The 18,728-nt window shown below is 41.5% G+C and overlaps 1 protein-coding gene across 1 annotated transcript in view; it reads right to left on the reverse strand.

Moving 5' to 3' along the window:
• The window catches only part of LOC130274577 (cytochrome P450 2J2-like), a 41,192-nt gene that overhangs the window by 6,925 nt on the left and 15,539 nt on the right, over positions 1-18,728 (reverse strand). The window contains exons 6-8 of the mRNA XM_056523010.1: positions 9,122-9,263; positions 6,505-6,692; positions 4,950-5,091 (exon numbers count right to left, since the gene is read on the reverse strand). Coding sequence (XP_056378985.1) covers positions 4,950-5,091; positions 6,505-6,692; positions 9,122-9,263 — 472 coding nt within the window. The remainder of the gene's footprint in view (positions 1-4,949; positions 5,092-6,504; positions 6,693-9,121; positions 9,264-18,728) is intronic.

Genomic DNA, 18,728 nt, shown 5'->3' on the forward strand with positions numbered 1-18,728 from the left:
CTGGATCCCTGCTGAAGGATTTCATCAGGGATCCGCTTCCGATCTCCGCCGGGTGAGCGGCGGAGACCAGGAAAAGACATGACGTATGCATACGTCATGGGTCCTTAAGACCCAGGGTGTGATGACGTATGCATACGTCATGGGTCCTGAAGAGGTTAAAGGGGTTACCCAGGAAAAAACTTTTTTTTTATATATCAACTGGCTCCAGAAAGGTAAACAGATTTGTAAATTAGTTCTATTAAAAAAGATGAATCCTTTCAGTACTTATGAGCTTCTGAAGTTAAGGTTGTTCTTTTCTGTCTAAGTGCTCTCTGATGACACGTGTCTCGGGAACCGCCCAGTTTAGAAGCAAATCCCCATAGCAAACCTCTCCTAAACTGGGCATTTCCCGAGACACGTGTCATCAGAGAGAACTTAGACAGAAAAGAACTACCTTAACTTCAGAAGCTCATAAGTACTGAAAGGATTAAGATTTTTTAATAGAAGTAATTTACAAATCTGTTTAACTTTCTGGAGCCAGTTGATATATTTAAAAATATTTTTTTCCTGGAATACTCCTTTAAAAATGTAATTCTTAAATCAGGTCTATCACAGCATGGTATCAATAATAAAGAAACAGTACATGATATGTAACAAATACCGGACTGACTGGTTTCCTGAGGGCAACCTCCAATCCCTTCAGGATCCACTTAGATGTCCGGTATTTCAATTAATGTGAACGGGCCTGAGTGCTGCCTACAGTGGTAGGGAGCCAGTTTGCTGGAGCTTGAGAGCCAAGGAAATAGTAAAAATTATGTTTTAGAACACATCCTATGGGTAAATTCTACCCCCCCCCACCTTTGATAATTATTTTTCTGGGAAGTTGATATATATATCATTTATATATATATATATATATATATATATATATATATATATCAACTGGCTCCGGAAAGTTAAGCAGATTTGTAAATTACTTCTATTAAAAAATCTAAATCCTTTCAATAGTTATTAGCTTCTGAAGTTTTCTGTCTAACTGCTCAATGATGATGTCACGTCCCCCTGGGACGTGAGTCATCAGAGAGCAGTTAGACAGAAAACAACAACTCAACTTCAGAAGCTAATAACTATTGGAAGGATTAAGATTTTTTAATAGAAGTAATTTACAAATCTGTTTAACTTTCCGGAGCCAGTTGAGATATATATATATATATATATATATATATATATATAAAAAGTTTTGGCCTGGAATACCCCTTTAAACAAGCATCTCACCTACTGTGGGGTGGACACTAGACCACAGAACCTGTATATTGGACATAAAATCAGATTTAGGTGGCGAATTTGAAATGCATGTTTTTCGGACAACTGACTATTGTACACAGTGTGGCACTATAGTCATTTGTCTAAAAAGCCTTTAATAAATAGAATTCTCCTAAATAAATAAATATTATGGTATATGTACCTTTCACTTTGATAAAGAGAGATCTATTGTAACATCATGTCAAATGTCTGCAGCAGGGAATTGCTGCTGCCATTTGTACGGAATGTTTTGTTATTTTTGAACAAACTTTATTAAAGTGTACTATATTGCCTGAGCAGCTGTTAACAGCATTTGAAGAGATGCTTTACAGCACCCACATGGACCATAGAACCTACCTGTGATGATAATAAGATTGCTAAGACGTTTTCGCTACAGAACAGGAGGTGCCGCTTAGGATAAGGCTTAGTGACCGAAATGAAAACTGCCATATAGACAGTGGCATGCAAAAGCAGTCATTTTCTGATTTCAGAGGACATATTGCCTGTAGGCCTCTATAGTATATGGTAATAAATGGTGGTCAATATTATTGTCACTGATGAGGATTTTATTGGGGCTTGTTATGGACAGAAGCTGGTGGAACACAAGTGCATGTGGTCACATCACACGGGTCAATCTAACTTCCTTAGGAACATCACTGTGTATACTGGTGGATGTCTTAAGAAGCTGACATCTCACTGTCATATGATAGACATGCATTTGTTATGATGATTCCTCTGTCCCTTATTGGTCTCATACTGTATCTCATATTGTATGTTTTGGTTGTTATGTTATTTGTTGATGCATATATGTATATTTGAAAACAAAAAGCTCTGAATGTTTACATTTCTTATCTTATGTTTCTACAATATCCAAAATGTATTCATTAATTTTAATTTTTTTGCACTGTATGCAACTTTTGCTAAGATTGTATTTATGATATCTGTTGTACACGTTTTTCATGTGATAACTTGCACTCGATGTACTTGCTTAAAGTGGTACTCCGGTGGAAAACTTTTTTTTTTTTTTTAAATCAACTGGTGCCAGAAAGTTAAACAGATTTGTAAATTACTTCTATTAAAAAATCTTAATCCTTACAGGATTTATTAGCTGCTGAATACTACAGAGGAAATTCTTTTCTTTTTGGAACACACAGCTCTCTGCTGACATCATGAGCACAGTGCTCTCTGCTGACATCTCTGTCCATTTTATAAAACTTTCCAGAGTAGGAGAAAATCCCCATAGCAAACATATGCTGCTCTGGACAGTTCCTAAAATGGAGAGAGATGTCAGCAGAGAGCACTGTACTTGTGATGTCAGCAGAGAGCACTGTGCTCATGATTTCAGCAGAGAGCTCTGTGTTCCAAAAAGAAAACCATTTCCTCTGTAGTATTCAGCAGCTAATAAGTACTGGAAGGATTAAGATTTTTTAATAGAAGTAATTTACAAATCTGTTTAACTTTCTGGAACAAGTTGATTTAAAAAAAAAAAAAAAAAGTTTTCCACAGGAGTACCCCTTTAATGTTTTGCCAAGATGTTATATCCCAGAATATCCCAATAAATATTCACCTATGTATGAATTGCATTTTGATTCTGTTGTACATTTTGTTTTGTGACACTATTCGTTAGATATCATTATTACTTGCAGAATTGCCATGACCAAGGTTCGGGAGAGTCTAAATGTTGGCTTTATATTCTGACAAGACTTGGTACTTTATGTTCTAATAATTTCTTCTAATCCTCCTCTAGGTGTCTATTAATAAACATTAACAAATAGTTTGCGTTTGAGACTTTGTAAAAGCACAAGCAACTACCAGTGTGATGTCATTATTGTCATATAAAGTGAGACATTAGCGGTGACATCATAGGTTCTGCAGTAAGCAATGACATTACTAATGGTACTAGCAATATATAGGAGCAGGGGTGGCCCAGAAAAGTCCTATTACGCATATTGCTGCTAATGAAATCATATGGGGGATTGTCATGTTCATTTTTATGGTCACGCTGTGTGAGTAATGTATAGTGAAATGAAGCATACATAAACGAAAGAATAGCTGACTGATTCATAAGAGTATAAAAAGCTTATGGTGACATGATTATGGTAATTCATATCTATATCTGTCCTTATTGAGGTGCCCAAAAAGCTGCTTTATATCATGGACACCCTATTACTAATAACAGGCAGCCACAAATAAAAAGTAAATATATTACAATGTTTATTTTTTGTATAATTCTATTTGTTAGGAAACCATTTTATGTAGTGAGATTTTTAAATTGTTTGCCATTTTGATTTAAGGGAACCTTTTTTAAGGGAACCTGTCATCACTTTCATACTGCCTAAACCATGGGTTGTTGGGGTGGTCCCAATGGCTTCCTCCCACCCCACTGGCTTGATTTATAGCTCTTTTACTGTTTTGGTATAGAGAGATCTATCAATCAAGGCTAGTGGGGTGGAGAGAAGCCCACAAGACTGCCCGATGACTTGTGGATAAAACAGCATAAAAGTGATGACAGCTTCAAAGGTGGGTGGGGTTTAGTGGGGCAGTGTCTTCTGTGGGCCAGCAGAAATTTACATTAATTATTGAACAAATCTACATCCATTTTTTAATTTTTATGGCAAAGATACACAAATGCGTCAAGTGTATTAGGAGGTGAGCATTTATTAATACACTTGGTGCATTTTAAGGGGTATTGCAGCCAAAATTAACTTATCCCCTAACCACAGGACAGGGGATAAGTAGCTGATCTCCGGAACGGGGGCCCCGTCTCACTAGACGCAACGTGCTCCATTCACTTGAGAGCACCGATGATGCTTGAATGCCGGACTCGGTCTCTTCGGTGCTCACGTAGAAATCAATGGAGCGTGTGCCGTCTACCGCATGCTTTCATCACTCAAAGCCGGATCCCGTTTCCGGAGATTGCGGGGGTCCAATCAACCCCACCCCCACCCCACTATCAGCTACTCATCCCCAATCCTGTGGATAGGGGATAAGTTAATTATGGCTGCAGTACCCCTTTAACTCCGACGTACTTTGTATCAAGACTAGTATATGAAATACTGGTCTAAGTGCTACTTAGTGCACTCCTGGGACAACAGCTGTCACATTAGTTAATATGGGAAAATCTTGCAATGAGAAGCATTCCTAACCTTAACGGGGTTATCCAGGAAAAAACTTTTTTTTTTATATATATATATCAACTGGCTCCAGAAACTTAAACAGATTTGTAAATTACTTCTATAAAAAAAAATCTTAATCCTTTCAGTACTTATGAGCTGATGAAATTGAGTTGTTCTTTTCTGTCTAAGTGCTCTCTGATGACACGTGTCTCGGGAACCGCCCAGTTTAGAAGCAAATCCCCATAGCAAACCTCTTCTACTCTGTGCAGTTCCCGAGACAAGCAGAGATGTCAGCAGAGAGCACTGTTGCCAGACAGAAAACAAGAACTCAACTTCAGCAGCTGATAATTATTGAAAGGATTAAGATTTTTTTAATAGAAGTAATTTACAAATCTGTTTAACTTTCTGGAGCCAGTTGATATAAAAAAAAAAGTTTTTTCCTGGAATACCCCTTTATCCAAAGCTATGTCTAGGCAATTCAAATGGATCTGCTAGTAATGAAAGTTATTCTTTTCATATTGCATTGTAATTTATTAAAAATGATACACCTACCTGCGGAAAATGGTAAAAAAGCCTCATTTGATTTGAAGTTTCCATCTTTGTCTAAGAAATGTTCAGGGTTAAACTTATAAGGAGTTTCCCAGCAGTGGGGGTCATGTAGCACAGAGTCCAGGTTGGGTAAAACATTTGTGTTCTAAAACAATCAAAATAGCATTAAATTAAGTTTAAATAATAATCTACTTATAATGAACTTATTGTGCTTGTGGTTTATCAATTTTTCATGTCATTTTGTAATAAATTAAGGAAGTGATCTATTTTGTATCCAAAATGGTGATATACAGTATGGTGGGTAAGTGGTGGGCTGATGATTTTACATATACAGTCGATATCAGTCTATTTCCTGTGATTTAGCAAAAGTGACAGCAGAACCTCTGTAGTTCTCCATAATTTAGCAAAAATCTGAACAAAAAAAACTATTTGACCACACTTTGTGAACACAATTTAATGTAAAAAAAAAAAAACTAAAAACTAAAGATTAAATGTGAACATGAATCTCATATTTGGATTGAAAAAGAAGCAATAACCATAACGTAATGGCCCTCATTTACTATTGAAAACCTGACATGTTTTGTCGGATTGTGCGCCAGATTCTGTCGCATTGTGCGCCAGAATTTGCGCCAGAATTGAAAACTAATTGCTAAGAAAACCCGAAATGGGAAAAGGGGGCGTGGTCTACAAAAAAGGGACATGTTCCCGACATTTTCACAAAAACCCAACATATTTACTAAGGTTTCTACATAAAATGTGGTGGATTTCAGCTGAGGAAAAACCCTACAGATCAGAGCATGTGTAAAAAAAAAAAAAAAGCAAAGTGTAGGGAAAGTGGAAAATGTAGGGAAACCTTAGTAAATACCGTGGAAAAAAAATTGTAGGGAATTAAAACCCACAAAGAAACCTACACAACACTCTTAGTAAATCAGAGCCAATGTCTTTTCCCTGTAGATGGATCTTCAAGCCTGTACACTTCATAAGTAAGTAGTTGTATGCAAATATTTCAATTTTAGGCACATCCAATTATCTGTACAAAGCTTCTATTGATGGAGTCACAGCAGATATGTCAGATCTGATTGAAATAGCTAGTGATAAATTCTAACAGACCCCAACAATTGAGGCTGGGTTCACAAGTAGGAAGGATGAATTTAACATGTACTCTGTCTGTTTTCAGATGTAAAATATTTGCTTATTTTTGTGCGGTTTGGCTTTTCAGTCATTTATGCTGTGCTCACCAAGGGAAGGGCTTCACTGAAAGTGGGCCTGGCCTCCCGCGCCCGTCATATTTACTAAAATATATACCTGAAAACAGAGATAGACAGCTCTTGGAGCAGCTATGCCACTGCCTGTACATAGTGCACAGATGCAGTATAGCAATGGCTGCTTAGGATTTGGTGGGGTGAGCTATTTAGAAGCAACTTTTTTTGTGGAAGGGGACCAAATAGGGTAGTCAAATAAATTACAAAAACTCTTAATATCTCCTAAATTTTATTAAAACAATAATAATAGTAATGACAATTACACTTTAACGCTAAGGAAGCTTAGATGTGCTTACCTTTTTTATAGGATAACCATCAAGTGTAATATCCTTTATGTTGCGTCTCATGACACCAACAGATGCAATATTCGCAAAACGTTGAATTTCATGAATCACGGCATTGGTGTAAGGAAGCCTCTTTCTGTCTTCATATGTAATGGCTGAAGAATCTTGAAGAACCTTATCTAACTCTTTATGTATCTTATCTGTGGTTAGAAATACAGCACGTTAGATCCAGTTTAGTTTGTGCTCAAGGAGCTGATGTCATGAACAGCTTTCATTTTTTTTAAATGAAAACATGATTTCAATTATTAGAAATGATTTATTTGAATATTTTTTATATTTAAATGCAAGGATATTCTGTGCAAGTTTGTGATCCCGAAAACTGCTGTCCATAGATGGGTAACTTTCCGTTCTAGGAAAGATTCTGGCCTTACTAATATATTTCCCAGTTATATATATTACGGCTCTTAAAGGAGTAGTCTACTGGAAAGTAACTTCAGTCTGTTGTGCCCGGGCTGCAAAAAAAGAAAAAGAAAACAAACTTTAACTCACCTTCCTGCATTCCCCGTAGCGCCACTACAGCTGTTCAATCCTCCGGTCCGGTCTTCTCCCTTCTTCCATGTCGTCACACGGATCGTCACACTGCGCTCAGCCTATCACCAGCCAAGGCGGGACAAGTTTTTTTTTTTTTTTTTGCAGCCCGGGCACAATGGACTGAAGTTACTCTCCAGTAGACTACACCTTTAAAGGGCCGACTATGACTTGAAGGGATGCTACCTCCTATAGGTGGCAACACAGAACAAGTCCCTTTTCTTCTGGTGGAGAGTTAATTTGCATACTTACAGATAAGTATAGTTGACCTTTACAATATTTATTTTATTGTCTCCATGCATGTAAAATGACAAATGAAACAACTTTGCAATAGCTCTTAAACATGTCCGGTAATCTTGCTTCTAGGTGTCCTACTGAGATCTATGTCTACTTATAGTGTTAATAAACAAACAAACCCTTTGTAGTCTGGTCCTTTGCTTATGCACCCATTCAGTACCCTTCTTCATGCAAATGGTACACTTTTAGGACAATCAGAACTGCCATAAAAGTGGGGCACAGTGAACTCTTTGCACTCATATGTTAGTTTTGCAAGTATACAATGTAATTAACTTTTTAAAGTCATTCATGATTTAAAGGAAATCTTTAATCACTTTTAATGCTGCTCGAACCATCAGGGTAGTCCCTGGTGGCTTTTGCCTTCCCCTCTTTTTTTAATTTATTTCTTTTAAATATAAAATTTACAAAATTACCGTATACGATTCAGATATACATATCAACATCAATCAAAAGAGAAAAAAGAGGCCATATAGCCATACTTGTCCTTATCTACATCAGAAAAGTATGCCTATTCATTATTAATACCCCCCCAACCCCACCCCCACCCCACCTTCTGGCACAGAGAGAGAGAGAGAAGGAAAAAAAAAAAAAACAGGGGAAGGCAAAAGCCACCAGGATGGCTCGAGCAGCATTAAAAGTGATTAAAGGTTTCCTTTAAATCATGAATGACTTTAAAAAGTTAATGAATTACAGATGGAGGAATGGAAGGAAGGGTTAAAAATCAGGAAAGATAAGGAGTTCAGGTGGATGAGGAGTAAACAGGGTCAAAGAGAATGTAGAAAGATTTGGAATATATGGTATATATCCCTTCCCCTCTTTAATTGATAGATCTCTTATTATACCCAAAAAGGGAGATACTGTACTTGTCAATCAAGGATAGTAGAGTAGGGGGAAGCTACTGGGGACGGCCCTGATGATTCATGGTTCAGCATGATTGTGATGAGGTCCCCTTAAAGACTTGGCCCATGATGAGGCATGGCTCTGCAATTCTTATATGCTCACCTAAAGAGCCTCATGCACTATGTTTCCATTTTTTTCTCTTTTTATAGTGGCTTTTTATTCATTTTTCATCCTCAAATGCGTTATTGTGTTTAAAAATGTTGTAAAACTTTGGTGGTTTTCATTTATTTAGCTCTAAAAAAAACGCCAAAAATAGAGTGAACAATTTCAATCAAATTAAAAACCAAATACACGCCCTTTAGGGTTTTACCCAAGTGACTTTTCTAAATTTTTGTCGATTGATAACTGAGCATTATTTGCAAGGTATTTTTGGAGTTATTTGCTCAGTCATTTTATTTTATGCAAGGTAATCCCTTTTGCCAATTTTCTGACTCTTGTTTTGTTTATGAACACATTATGTGTTTCTTTATTTCTGTATTAAAAAACTTTAATAATTATTTACAGTTGATAAAAAATAAAAACCAAATACACTTTTTGGGAATTTAGCTGGAAATTGTGAACAGGGTAAAAACCAAGCACATTACAGGAAAAATGTTAATACTATAAATAAGGTGAAATACATTTGCCTATACTTTTTTCAACCTAAATTTACATGGAACTCCATGAGGCGCAAAATGTTTACACCCTTTTAGAGAAAAGAGTAACCCAAGCCATGATCCTCCAGGAATTGACATTGTAATTATTATTAGTAGCAGTAGCATTTTGTGTCACAAAGCATTTTATATTAGTTTCTTTTACGGGATCAGATCTACTTCCACATGACTTATCTCCAGTATGTACACACCCTGTATATTAGGATAAGCCAACATTAGCAAGATTGCCCACTCTAATGTGATGGCTGTGGATTCTGTCCCTGCAGTGAAGAGATCGACCACTACCTGATTCAGATTTTCCATATCAAACGTGGAGGTGGGATCACCATTTGTCTGGAAGTAAAACATACATAATTGTGAATATGATTTTATGATTAATATGATACACAAATATATACGTGAAACATAGCTGGGTATTAAGGCAAATGAGGAGCACTCCGTATAAGTACAAATTCTCTGAAATTGCAATGTTCACACTTTTTGTCAGGATAAAAGGAGAACTCCAGCCAAAACTAATTTATCCCCAATCCCCAGTAGCGTAAGTAGCTGATTGCGGGGATTCCGATCACTGGGACCCCCTGCAATCTCCCATAGAATTGAATGAAGCATGTGCTGTCTGCAGCACACGCTCCTCACTAAGAGCCAGGTCCAATTCTGGAGATCGCAGGGGTCTCCGCAATCAGCTACTAATCCCTTATCCTGTGGATAGGGGTTCAATAAAAAAGATATCTGCTCAAGTTATAAGTAGAGATGAGCGAACTTACAGTAAATTCGATTCGTCACGAACTTCTCGGCTCGGCAGTTGATGACTTATCCTGCGTAAATTAGTTCAGCCTTCAGGTGTTCCGGTGGGCTGGAAAAGATGGATACAGTCCTAGGAAAGAGTCTCCTAGGACTGTATCCACCTTTTCCAGCCCACTGGAGCACCTGAAAGCTGAACTCATTTATGCAGGAAAAGTCATCAACTGCTGAGCCGAGAAGTTCGTGACGAATGGAATTTACTGTAAGTTCGCCAATCTCTAGTTATAAGGGCCCAGCAAGTGACCCAATGCTCCCAGTCAAATTTATCAGAAAATGGCAAAAACTCACGGCAAACAACCAATGAATATGGGGAGTGACTATATTAAAACATAACTTTTACTAAGTATTCTAAAATAACATCAGTGCTGCATCCAGTGTGGATGACTACGTGCAATAACCGGACAAAACATAGAAATAATGATCTCAGTACTCATCATGGATTCATGGATCGATTATGCCTAGAATATGGAGTCAAGAGATAGTAAAATCCTATTAAATATTGTCACACTCAATATGATTTTGCTTAACAAGGTTTCTCTAGAAAAAAGTTTCTCGACGCGCTTCTGCCGAAGTTTCTCTGCGTCCTCCGGGGAAACCCTTATAGAGTGTTTTTACATAAATAAAAGAATGCCAAACATAACCCTAACAGCCTGATACAAGTCCGATGCTTATAATGTCAAGCAATCTTAGAACCAAATAGCTGTAGAGGTAGCCTCAGGACATCAGGTACCTAGAAAGAAAGAGAGAGGACACAATATAGTATAGAGTGGGGGACATCCATATTCACTTTTCAATGATTCCCCCTCAGCCTCTACTCACATGCAGGCAATGCTGCTAAGTGTTTACATAGGCTCAGTACAAATCAGTCTTGTCAATAGATGCGACGAGCGCAATAGAGTAAGAAGAAAGGGGTAGGTATAACAGGTCATATAAGGAGGGGCATGTCATCATCTTACCTATGTTTGTAATAGGGTTTATTCTCAAATAGAAACAGCAAATCTGGACTCTCACCAACATTGGACCAACTTAAAACATTTAGTGTCTCGGGAACCGCCCAGTTTAGAAGAGGTTTGCTATGGGAATTTGCTTCTAAACTGGGCGTTTCATCAGAGATTACTTAGACAGAAAAGAACAACCTTAACTTCAGAAGCTCATAAGTACTGAAAGGATTAAGATTTTTTAATAGAAGTAATTTACAAATCTGTTTAACTTTCTGGAACCAGTTGATATATATAAAAAAGTTTTTTTCCTGGAATACCCCTTTAACCCCTTCCCGCTATTGGACGTATGCATACGTCCAGGCGAATTACACGTTCGCGCAAATGGACGTATGCATACGTCCAAGCGATCTCCTGTTCTGCCGCAGGCAGCGCAGGAGATCGCGGGTGGGACTCAGCTGTCAATCACAGCCGGAGTCCCACCGCAGCTGCCGGGGCCGCGATCGCGCCGGTCCCGGCAGCATTAACCCCATAGATGCCGTGATCAGTTCTGATCACGGCATCTACGGTGTTTGCAGGGGGAGCGCTCTCCCCCTGCCCATCAACGGCGGCGCCGCGATAAAATAAGGGGGATCGGGGGTGTCCAAGACACCCTCGATCCCCCTTGAAGAGATAGGAGTGAGGTGGCAGGGTTGCCACCCCTCCTATCCCTGCTATTGATCGGCGGAGCGGCCGACCAATAGCAGACTGGGGGCGGGGGGGGGGGTTAAAGTTCGGTTCCCCCCGCTATGCCCACCCATCGGTGTCCGGGCACAGCGGGGGGAACCGTGTAGTAGCGGCGGTGGCGGCAGCGGCGGTCACTTACCCGGCGGCGGCTGTGATCACGGCGGCGGTGGAGGTGAGTATGACGCCGCGTGTCCAGGAGTCTGTTGCCTAGCAACATCTGCAGGGCGACAGTTTAGAGAGTGGTCTCTAAACTGTCGCCCTCCAGATGTTGCAAAACTACAACTCCCACCATGCCTTCACAGCTGTTTGCTGTGTTGGCATGCTGGGAGTTGTAGTTTTGCAATATTTAGAGGGGTTCAGGCTGGAGATCACTGACAGTGGTCTCTAAACTGTAGCCCTCCAGATATTACAAAACTACAACTCCCAGCATGCCCAGGCAGCAGTTTGCTGTCTTAGCATGCTGAGATTTGTAGTTTTGCAACATCTGGAGGGCGACAGTTTAGAGACCATTGTCAGTGATCTCCAGCCTGAACCCCTCTAAATCTTGCAAAACTACAACTCCCAGCATTCAGGAACAGCAAATGGCTGTCTCGGCATGCTGGGAGTTGTACTTGCGTGCCTCCAGCTGTTGCATAACTACATCTCCCAGCATTCCCTTTGGCAATCAGTACATGCTGAGAGTTGTAGTTCTGCAACAGCTGGAGGCACACTGGTTGGGAAATACCGAGTTAGGTAATAGGTTCTATTACCTAACTCAGTATTTTCCAACCAGTGTGCCTCCAGCTGTTGCAAAACTACAACTCCCAGCATGCACGTTCTGTCAGTGCATGCTGGGAGTTGTAGTTTTGCCCCCCCCCCCTCCCATGTAAATGTACAGGTTACATTCACACTGGCGGCGGATTACAGTGAGTTCCCTGCTTCAAGTTTGAGCTGCAGCAGCCGCAGCTCAAACTCTTAGCGGGAGACTCAGTGTAATCCGCCGTCAGTGTGAATGTAACCTAAAAACACTACACTAACATAAAATAAAGAGTAAAACACTACATATACACACGTACACTGCCCCCCCCCACCACCCCTTCCCCCCCAATAAAAATGAAAAACGTATCCTACAGCAGTGTTTCCAAAACGGAGCCTCCAGCTGTTGCAAAACAAAAACTCCCAGCCATTGACTGTCCAAGCATGCTGGGAGTTTAGCAACAGCTGGAGGCACCCTGTTTGAGAATCACTGGTGTAGAATTCCCCTATGCAAATCCCTAATTTAGGCCTCAAATGCGCATGGCGCTCTCACTTTGGAGCCCTGTCGTATTTCAAGGCAACAGTTTAGGGCCACATATGGGGTATCGCCATACTTGGGAGAAATTGCCTAACAAATTTTGGGGGGCTTTTTCTCCTTTTACCCCTTATGAAAAGGTAAAGTTGGGGTCTACACCAGCATGTTAGTGTAAAAAAAAAACATTTTTGTACACTAACATACTGGTGTTGCCCCATACTTTAAAATTTCACAAGCAGTAAAAGAAAAAAAGCCTCCAAAATATGTAACGCAATTTCTCCTGAGGACGGAGATACCCCATATGTGGGCGCAAAGTGTTCTGGGGACGCACAACAAGGCTCAGAAGGGAGAGTGCACCATGTAAATTTGAGGTCTAAATTGGTGATTTGCACAGGGGTGGCTGATTTTACAGCGGTTCTAACATAAGTGCAAAACAATAAATACCCACATGTGACCCCATTTTGGAAACTACACCCCTCACGGAATGTAACAAGGGGTACAGTGAGCATTTACACCCCACAGGTGTCTGACAGATCTTTGAAACAGGGTTCTGTGAAAATGAAAAATAAAATTTTTAATTTGCACAGCCCACTGTTCCAAAGATCCGTCAAATGCCAGTGGGGTGTAAATGCTCACTGTACCCCTTGTTACATTCCGTGAGGGGTGTAGTTTCCAAAATGGGGTCACATGTGGGTATTTATTGTTTTGCACTTATGTTAGAACCGCTGTAACAAGCATTTTAGTGTAAAAAAAATATTTTTTTTTTTACATATGCAAAAGTCGTGAAACACCTGTGGGGTATTAAGGTTCACTTTACCCCTTGTTACGTTCCCCAAGGCGTCTAGTTTCCAAAATGGTATGCCATGTGGTTTTTTTTTTCTGTCCTGGCACCATAGGTGCTTCCTAAATGCGGCATGCCCCCAGAGCAAAATTTGCTTCCAAAAAGCCAAATGTGACTCCTTCTCTCCTGAGACCTGTAGTGCGCCAGCAGAGCACTTTTCATCCCCATACTGGGTGTTTTCTGAATCGGGAGAAATTGGGCTTCACATTTTGGGGGGTATTTTCTGCTATTACCTTTTTTAAAAATGTAAAATTTTTGCTAAACCAAGCATTTTTGGTAAAAAAATAATTTTTTTTTTACATATGCAAAAGTCGTGAAACACCTGTGGGGTATTAAAGTTCACTTTATCCCTTGTTACGTTCCTGAAGGAGTCTAGTTTCCAAAATGGTATGCCATGTCATTTTTTTTTTGCTGTCCTGGCACCATAGGGGCTTCCTAAAGGTGACATGCCCCCCGAGCAAAATTTGCTCTCAAAAAGCCAAATATGACTTCTTCTCTTCTGAGCATTGTAGTTCGCCCGTAATGCACTTCAGGTCAACTTATGGGGTACCTCCATACTCAGAAGAGATGGGGGTTACAAATTTTGGGGGGTATTTTCTGCTATTAACCCTTGCAAAAATGTGAAATTTGGGGGGAAACACACATTTTAGTGAAATTTTTTTATTTTTTTTTTTACATATGCAAAAGTCATGAAACACCTGTGGGGTATTAAGGCTCACTTAATTCCTTGTTACGTTCCTCAAGGGGTCTAGTTTCCAAAATGGTATGCCATGTTTTGTTTTTTTTGCTGTTTTGGCACCATAGGTGCTTCCTAAATGCAACATGCCCCCAAAAAACCATTTCAGAAAAACGTACTCTCCAAAATCCCCTTGTCGCTCCTTCGCTTCTGAGCCCTCTACTGCGCCAGCCAAACAATTTACATAGACATATGAGGTATGTGCTTACTCGAGAGAAATTGGGCTACAAATTCAAGAATAAATTTTATCCTTTTACCCCTTGTAAAAATTCAAAAATTGGGTCTACAAGAACATGCAAGTGTAAAAAATGAAGATTTTGAATTTTCTCCTTCACTTTGCTGCTTTTCCTGTGAAACACCTAAAGGGTTAAAACACTTACTGAATGTCATTTTGAATACTTTGGGGGGTGCAGTTTTTGTAATGGGGTAATTTATGGGGTATTTCTAATATGAAGACCCTTCAAATCCACTTCAAACCTGAACTGGTCCATGAAAAATAGCGAGTTTGAAAATTTTGTGAAAAATTGTAAAATTGCTGCTGAACTTTGAAGCCCTCTGATGTCTTCCAAAAGTAAACACTTGTCAATTTTATGATGAAAATATAAAGTAGACATATTGTATATGTGAATACAAAAAGAAAAATATTTGGAATATCCATTTTCCTTACAAACGGAGAGCTTCAAAGTTAGAAAAATGCTAAATTTTCAATTTTTTCATCAAATTTTGGGATTTTTCACCAAGAAAGGATGCAAGTTACCACAAAAATTTACCACTATGTTAAAGTAGAATATGTCACGAAAAAACTATCTCGGAATCAGATTGATAAGTAAAAGCATTCTAGAGTTATTAATGTTTAAAGTGACAGTGGTCAGATGTGCAAAAAAGGGCTTCGTCCTAGAGGTGAAAATGGGCTGTGTCCTTAAGGGGATAAGATATAGTGTAGTTATCAGGTATCAGTTTTTTAGGGTTTTTTCAGGGGTATAGTGTCACTAAATGTATATTAGTCATTCCAAAAGAGACCCACCGAACCATGGATACCTTGCAAATTCTTGCACATTCTCCTAGAGGAAGAAAGAGCCAATCTGGCATTGGCAGAAGTCAAATTAAAAGAACAAAAAGAAATAGTTCTTAAATTCAAGGATGATCCAGACTTCCTTACAAAGGAAACTCAGACCCAAGGTATAATTGAGAGGTTTCAGTATCAACTAAAAGAAAGGAAGCATTTTCACTTTATCAGAGACTTACAGGAGTTCAGGGAAAACAGGGCTTACAGTGTATTCGATAAAGCACCTACACAATGTGAGACAGATACTGAAATATCTTCATCGGACACTGACGCAGGTGATAGCGATAGAACCACCGGGAGGGGGGGGGGGGGGGTCGAGGTAGAAGTAGCTACCGGAATAGGAGAAATAGAGGCGGTACACGCAATAGGGGTGAACCAAACAGAAATAACTCTTCAACAATCAGGAATGGAGTGGTACGGCCTCCTCCTCTTCACAACCTCCCTCTCCTTTTTTAGGGAACAGGGACCCATATCCTACCCGATTACGGGAAATGCGTCACAAATAAATTGTGACAAGGAAAATGCATTAAGGATTGTGAATCTGTCCCAGTTCCCTTTATCTGACTTACAGATACAAATTTTGAGCCGGGGTTTGTCATTTGTACCGACCACCCAGTTCGATGCATTCAATTGGACAAAAGATCTTCATCTGTTTATTAGGAAACTGAAGTGGAAAAAATTCTTCAAACAGAGGGACAGAAAGGAATGCATGGAGCTGGGGATTGGTATTAATGAACTACCTGCTATTAGAGATCTAACATCTCTATTGGATGATAATGAACAATCTAAAGGAGAGGGTGCTTTCACCACCTTTAAACCGACATCTAAAACATTTCCACCTGTCTCTGAAACTTCCTGTTTGGATGTTTTTTTGGAGCTAGTTCTCCGCGATATTAGGAGTCTATCTTCCTCCCCCTTGTCGGCACTTAGGCAGAATCTATCTAGATCTGAAAAGCTAGCACTTAAACAGCTTCAAGACAACCAAGATATTGTTATAAAATCTGCCGACAAGGGGGGGAACATAGTACTCCTAGACCAACCCCCAATATGTTACTGTTATGATTCGGCTAGCTGGATGTGGATCCTCTGTGTCAGCGAGGGATTGGCGTGGACCATGTCGGTGGACCGGTTCTAGGTTGCTACTGGTTTTCACCAGAGCCCGCCGCAAAGCGGTATGGTTTTGCTGCCGCGGTAGCAACCAGATCGTATCCACCGGCAACGGCTCAACCTCGCTGACTGCTGAGAAGGCGTGGGACAGAAGGACTAGGCAGAGGCAAGGTCAGACGTAGCAGAAGGTCGGGGCAGGCGGCAAGGTTCGTAGTCAATAGCAATAGCAGAAGTTCTGGAACACAGGCTTTGGACAACACTAAACGCTTTCTCTGGCACAAGGCAACAAGATCCGGCAAGGAAGTGAAGGGGAAGTGAGGTTAAATAGACATGGCCCTTTAAATCTTAGAGAGCTGGCGCGCGCGCGCCCTAAGGAGTGGAGCCGCGCGCGCCAGGACGAGACAGCAGGGGACCGGGACAGGTGAGAGACTTGGGATGCGATTCGCGAGCGGGCGCGCCCCGCTATGCGAATCGCATCCCCGCCGGCAGTGTCAGTGCAGCGCTCCCGGTCAGCGGGTCTGACCGGGGCGCTGCAGAGAGAGGAACGCCGCGAGCGCTCCGGGGAGGAGCAGGGACCCGGAGCGCTCGGCGTAACAGTTACCATGTGCTACAAACTCCTGAATGACAAACAAACATATGAGATACTTCCACATGATCCCACTGGTCTATATAAAAAACAACTTATAGAGATCATCACTAGAGCTAAGAATGAAACACTTCTAAGTGACTCAGAGTGTGACTTCCTTGTCCCTAGATCTCCGGTAATAGCAACATTCTATGCTTTGCCGAAGATTCACAAGGGGACGACCCCACTTAAGGGCCATCCCATTGTGTCAGGGATAGGAAGCCTCAGCCAAAATATAGGCATCTACATCAATAAGGTACTGCGTGAATTCGTAGTGGCCTTACCCTCTTTTACACGCGATACTATGGATCTATTACAGAAATTAGAAGGTCTGACAATTGAGGGTAACACACTTTTAATCAGTATTGATGTTGAGGCATTATATTCCTCTATTCCTCATGAAATCTAGAAGCACATAACAGACTAATGTTACAATTACTGGAATACATCCTCACATGGAACTATTTCTTATTTGACGGCAAGATCTTCCACCAGCTCAGGGGCACGGCAATGGGGAGCTCATGCGCCCCCACATATGCCAACTTGCTCCTGGGCTGGTGGGAGGCCCCCTGTGTTTTTAATTATGAGTGAGAACACTTCAATGTTCTGGCAGAGTCACTGGTAGAGAAGGATCTGGGTGTACTTGTAGAGCACAGACTACAGAATAGCATGCAATGTCAGGCTTCTGCTTCCAAAGCCGGCAGGATATTGTCATGTATCAAAAGAGGCATGGACTCAAGGGACAGGGACATAATACTCCCCCTTTATAAAGCATTGGTACGGCCTCACCTGGAATATGCTGTTCAGTTTTGGTCGCCTGTACATAAAAGGGACACTGTGGAGCTGGAAAGGGTGCAGAGACGTTGTTACGCCGAGCGCTCCGGGTCCCCGCTCCTCCCCGGAGCGCTCGCTACACTCTCGCTCCCGCAGCGCCCCGGTCAGATCCACTGACCGGGTGCGCTGCGATACCGCCTCCAGCCGGGATGCGATTCGCGATGCGGGTGGCGCCCGCTCGCGATGCGCACCCCGGCTCCCGTACCTGACTCGCTCTCCGTCGGTCCTGTCCCGGCGCGCGCGGCCCCGCTCCCTAGGGCGCGCGCGCGCCGGGTCTCTGCGATTTAAAGGGCCACTGCGCCGCTGATTGGCGCAGTGGTTCTAATCAGTGTGTTCACCTGTGCACTCCCTATGTATACCTCACTTCCCCTGCACTCCCTCGCCGGATCTTGTTGCCATCGTGCCAGTGAAAGCGTTCCCTTGTGTGTTCCTAGCCTGTGTTCCAGACCTCCTGCCGTTGCCCCTGACTACGATCCTAGCTGCCTGCCCCGACCTTCTGCTACATCCGACCTTGCTTCTGTCTACTCCCTTGTACCGCGCCTATCTTCAGCAGTCAGAGAGGTTGAGCCGTTGCTAGTGGATACGACCTGGTCACTACCGCCGCAGCAAGTCCATCCCGCTTTGCGGCGGGCTCTGGTGAACACCAGTAGTGACTTAGAACCGGTCCACTAGCACGGTCCACGCCAATCCCTCTCTGGCACAGAGGATCCACCTCCTGCCAGCCGGCATCGTGACAGTAGATCCGGCCATGGATCCCGCTGAAGTTCCTCTGCCAGTTGTCGCCGACCTCACCACGGTGGTCGCCCAGCAGTCACAACAGATAGCGCAACAAGGCCACCAGCTGTCTCAACTGA

The sequence above is a fragment of the Hyla sarda genome, chromosome 1 (assembly GCF_029499605.1).
Source record: "Hyla sarda isolate aHylSar1 chromosome 1, aHylSar1.hap1, whole genome shotgun sequence".
In the NCBI taxonomy this organism is placed as follows: Eukaryota; Metazoa; Chordata; class Amphibia; order Anura; family Hylidae; genus Hyla; species Hyla sarda.